Source organism: Cyprinodon variegatus, unplaced genomic scaffold (genome assembly GCF_000732505.1).
Source record: "Cyprinodon variegatus isolate N-32 unplaced genomic scaffold, C_variegatus-1.0 Scaffold3807, whole genome shotgun sequence".
In the NCBI taxonomy this organism is placed as follows: Eukaryota; Metazoa; Chordata; class Actinopteri; order Cyprinodontiformes; family Cyprinodontidae; genus Cyprinodon; species Cyprinodon variegatus.
The window spans coordinates 1-3,813 of NW_015154260.1; the positions used below are offsets into that span (position 1 = coordinate 1).

At 40.5% G+C, this 3,813-nt stretch overlaps 1 protein-coding gene across 1 annotated transcript; it reads right to left on the reverse strand.

Annotated features, from left to right (window-relative positions):
• Window positions 1–1,421: 1,421 nt before the first annotated feature.
• Window positions 1,422–3,466, reverse strand: LOC107081273 (muellerian-inhibiting factor-like). Its single transcript, XM_015369470.1, has 4 exons — window positions 3,336–3,466; window positions 3,157–3,256; window positions 2,647–3,074; window positions 1,422–2,560 (listed from the first exon to the last, which is right to left on the reverse strand). Exons 1-4 carry the CDS (start codon window positions 3,421–3,423, stop codon window positions 2,160–2,162), a joined length of 1,017 nt encoding a protein of 338 aa, XP_015224956.1. The 5' UTR covers window positions 3,424–3,466; the 3' UTR covers window positions 1,422–2,159.
• Between the last annotated feature and the right edge of the window lie 347 nt (window positions 3,467–3,813).

Consider the following 3,813-nt stretch of genomic DNA (forward strand, 5'->3'; position numbering starts at 1 on the left):
TTTTTAATTTTAGATGCTGAGATATTCCTGCAATATTGTGGACTTAACAAATGTTAAAATAATCTACTTCAGACTGGTCTGTTTTATAGAATAGTGTAGGATTCAAATTAACTGTCATTACACTGTCACAAGTAGAAAGCAACCAAATGTAGTTTGCATCTATCCAGAAGGGCGATACTGGCTATTAATATTTATATGTAATAATAATTTATATTTTTGATAATTGAACTTTATTGATCTCACATTGGAGGGTCTTGTTCAGGGACCCAGAGTGGGAGTCTGTGGAAGTAGGAGGCTCGAACCGAGAACCTCAGGAATCCAAGCTCTATGCCCTAACCACTATAAATACAGCAGTGCAGGCAGCTGTTGGTGAATTCTTTTTATCCTATTGTTGATACACCTGAGCAGTCAGCAGAGGTGGGTAGTGGTTATATTTATTCAGTTACATTAACTGGAGAAACATTTTGAAAAAAAAAAAAAACCTTCTGGATGGTTTACTCTGCTTCCTATTGTTTGAGTAATTTTCTTGTAAGTTTTGCTGCTTCTTTTTGAGTGAATTCTTTGGGTACGCTGTCCTCTGGATTGGTTTTCTAGGTTACAACAACAAACAACAATAGAAAAAAAGAATTCACTATATATATATGTGTGCATATATACATACATAAAGGCAGATGGAGCAAAATAAAATCTTCAATGTAAATATAAACATACAGCCAGAGCTACAGTGAAATGCTTTTCTGAGAAACTTCCTTTTAAATGTAATATATCTTGTGATGAGAAGAATTATAAAGAAGGAAATTTATAATTTTATGCCTCTATGTGTAAAGCTTACATAGAAGTAATATAAAAACCCTGCAGCTACGATAACAGCAAAAAGTGCCTCTTTTCAAATCCTTTTCCGTTCGCTTTTGTATTTGTTAAAGGGAAACACAGTTTTTTTTACATTGGGCCCTTTGTTTTATGTTATTACATTAAGTTCTACTCACCCATATGAGTTTTGTGTCATTTGGAGCTGTTCTGAAGATATTCCATTAGGTTATATCTAAGTAACTTCTTCCTATGGGCAACGAGTTGAAGGCACAAACTAAACTGTTCATAATGTATTCTGTATGGTACGCCAGCATTCATAACATGTAGGCGAATCACTGTACCCTAGACATCCGCGTTTATATTTTTTATATTTATATATTTCTAGACATGTTATGAATGCTGGCGTACCATACAGAATACATTATGAACAGTTTAGTTTGTGCCTTCAACTCGTTGCCCATAGGAAGACGTTACTTGAATATAAGCTAACGGAATATCTTCAGAACGGCTCCAAATGACACAAAACTCATATTGGTGAGTAGAACATGATGTGATAACGTAAAATCAAGGGCCAATGTAAAAAAAAAAAAAAAAACGGTGTTCCCCTTTAACGTCATGAAATGTGATGTATCTCCAAAGTCAAAACAGTAAAGTTCTACTCATTTCAATTTCCATCATTACTCTTTAGCTGATGCAACAATAAAGACATTTTTGAAGGGTTTTGAAGAGAGTGAGCTGCAGGAGGGCAACAGTCACCCTTTTGAACACTCTGGCCCTCTAATAATCAGGCTTTTTTACATGCATTAATTTAGGAGAGGGCATTTAGTGGGACATTTTCAGAATCTCTGTTATATCTTTTAGTTTTGTTGTCATTATCAGTGGCCCCCATCCAGCTGACCCCTGGAGAACGTTCTGGAAGTGTCCCTGCCTTGAAATAATTGTTAGAGCATTTCATTATTCATTCATGGTGTTATTTCCCTATTTCTTTTCCCAGTTTTCCATATGGGACAGTGTGACCAGTTGGTGGGGATCCGAAGAGCTTGGAGCAATACGGAGAAGAAAAAAGCCAATAGGCAGAAAAGTAATTCTAAAACCGAAAGCTAAAGAGTGAAGCATAAAAAATGTTTTCTTTGATGGATTCACAGGATTCCTGAATAAAAAGTACAACCAAGTACAGACTGTCTTTGATCATGGTTATTTTAATGTTTGAATTGTTATACATATGAGGACAGAAAGAATAATAAAACATGCACATTGTAACATCTATGTGAAAGAATCATACATATCTGTTTAAATAATGTGAATTTACCATAACTGTATAAACCCTGCATGCAGAAAGCCACAAACTTTTAGCGACAGCCGCACTCTTTGGCTATCATATCCGGCTTGATGGAGAGAAAGCTGCCCTCGTCGTTCCAGTCAATCACCTCCAGGGGGTCGTAGGTCAACGGCACGCAGCAGGGCCCCCGCTCGTTCACATTGCCCCTCTCGATGTGATAGTTCAGGAGGACTGCGTGGTTGTTGCCGTTGGATAACGGGAAAGCACATGAGCCGCGGCAGTTGTTGAGGTTGGCGCTCTGGGGGCCCAAGAGGAGCTGTTCGAGGGACACTGTGAGACTACCCAGCCCGCAGATGGGTCCCCTGGTGGAAGGGCCTGCTCTGGTGGCCCTCAGCTTTCCCTGTATGTTGTATGCATGGGTCACCGTCTGCAGGGCCTTTAGGAGGAGGAAGGCGCAGTATTGGCTCTCTCCTGTTTGAAACAGGAAACAAGAGATCAGTTTATATCTTCGTTCTTAAACAGCATAATTTAAAGGCCCATGCTTTTTTTCCTAACACCTTCTGCTGCAGGTTCCTGCCTCTGAAAAGCACTGAGCTCTCTGAGTCTCTCCAGCTTCTCTGATGATCTGGGTGGTATGGCTTCCTGCCGTATCAACTCCTTTATCTGCTGCTCATTCTTCTCCAGCCTCTGCCCAAGCTCCTCCAGCAGAGCAGGGGAGAGGGCCAGCTGTCCAGGACGCACCGGGAAGCAGGAGCTCCAGCTGGCGAAGGAAAAGATAGTGGGGGCAGAGGAGTTAATGATTTCCGCCAACAGGGCCTCGCTGGTGGATAAGCCGAGAGCCAGAGGAGGAAGGGACTGCAGGGAGCCGAGCGGCAATAGAGGGGGCTCGGTGCGTTGCTGAGGCAGGACAGCATCTAGGAAGCGCCTCAGTTCACAGAGGAAGGAGGCAGATGATGTCTGGAAGGAGGCCACTGATTCACTTGACCTGTTTACATGTTTGGGAGATATACCAGTCAGAATTGATCCAACACATCAGTTTAAAGAGGGAACATGAAACTCAAACCCACCTCCGATCACTTCCTGTTTCTACGGAAAAAAGCAGAAGTGGAATCATGCGAATGCTGCTTCCTGTATTTCCACCAATAAGAACATCTTTTAGGTTTTGTTCTGCGTGACAGGAAGCATAAGGCGATAAGACACACCACAAGACATTAAGAGAAAGAAAAATAAAAAAAACACATCTTACTCATATTTGGGGATTTTGCCTGGAGAGAAACCTGCCATTTCTGTTCAACGTTTCCTTCAGATGGTTTTCCTTTTAGCAGTATGTACATCGTTCCCCCTGAAATGCAAGCAGACTAGGAAAAGAAACCTGTGGTCACAGCAGAGTGAAACCCGAAGATGAGGAAAACTTGAACAATAAACTTAGAGAACCCCATCAACAGAATCCTGAGGCACAAATAAACAGCTGCTGCTGCATAGTGCCCTCCTCAGACTCATTATACATCTATATAGAATTAACATATTCTTACAATTATGTCCAAGGTTGTTAATAGTAGATTTGACAGAAGATATTATGCTTTTTTTATTCAAACTTAAAGATATACTTAGCTTAATTGAAAATAGTTAGAATTTTATATTTATTGCTGACCTAATGTAAGTAGTTGAATCGTTTTCCGATTTTTCTTTTTCTGCAGGAGTCACATTTCAGACATACACCGGAA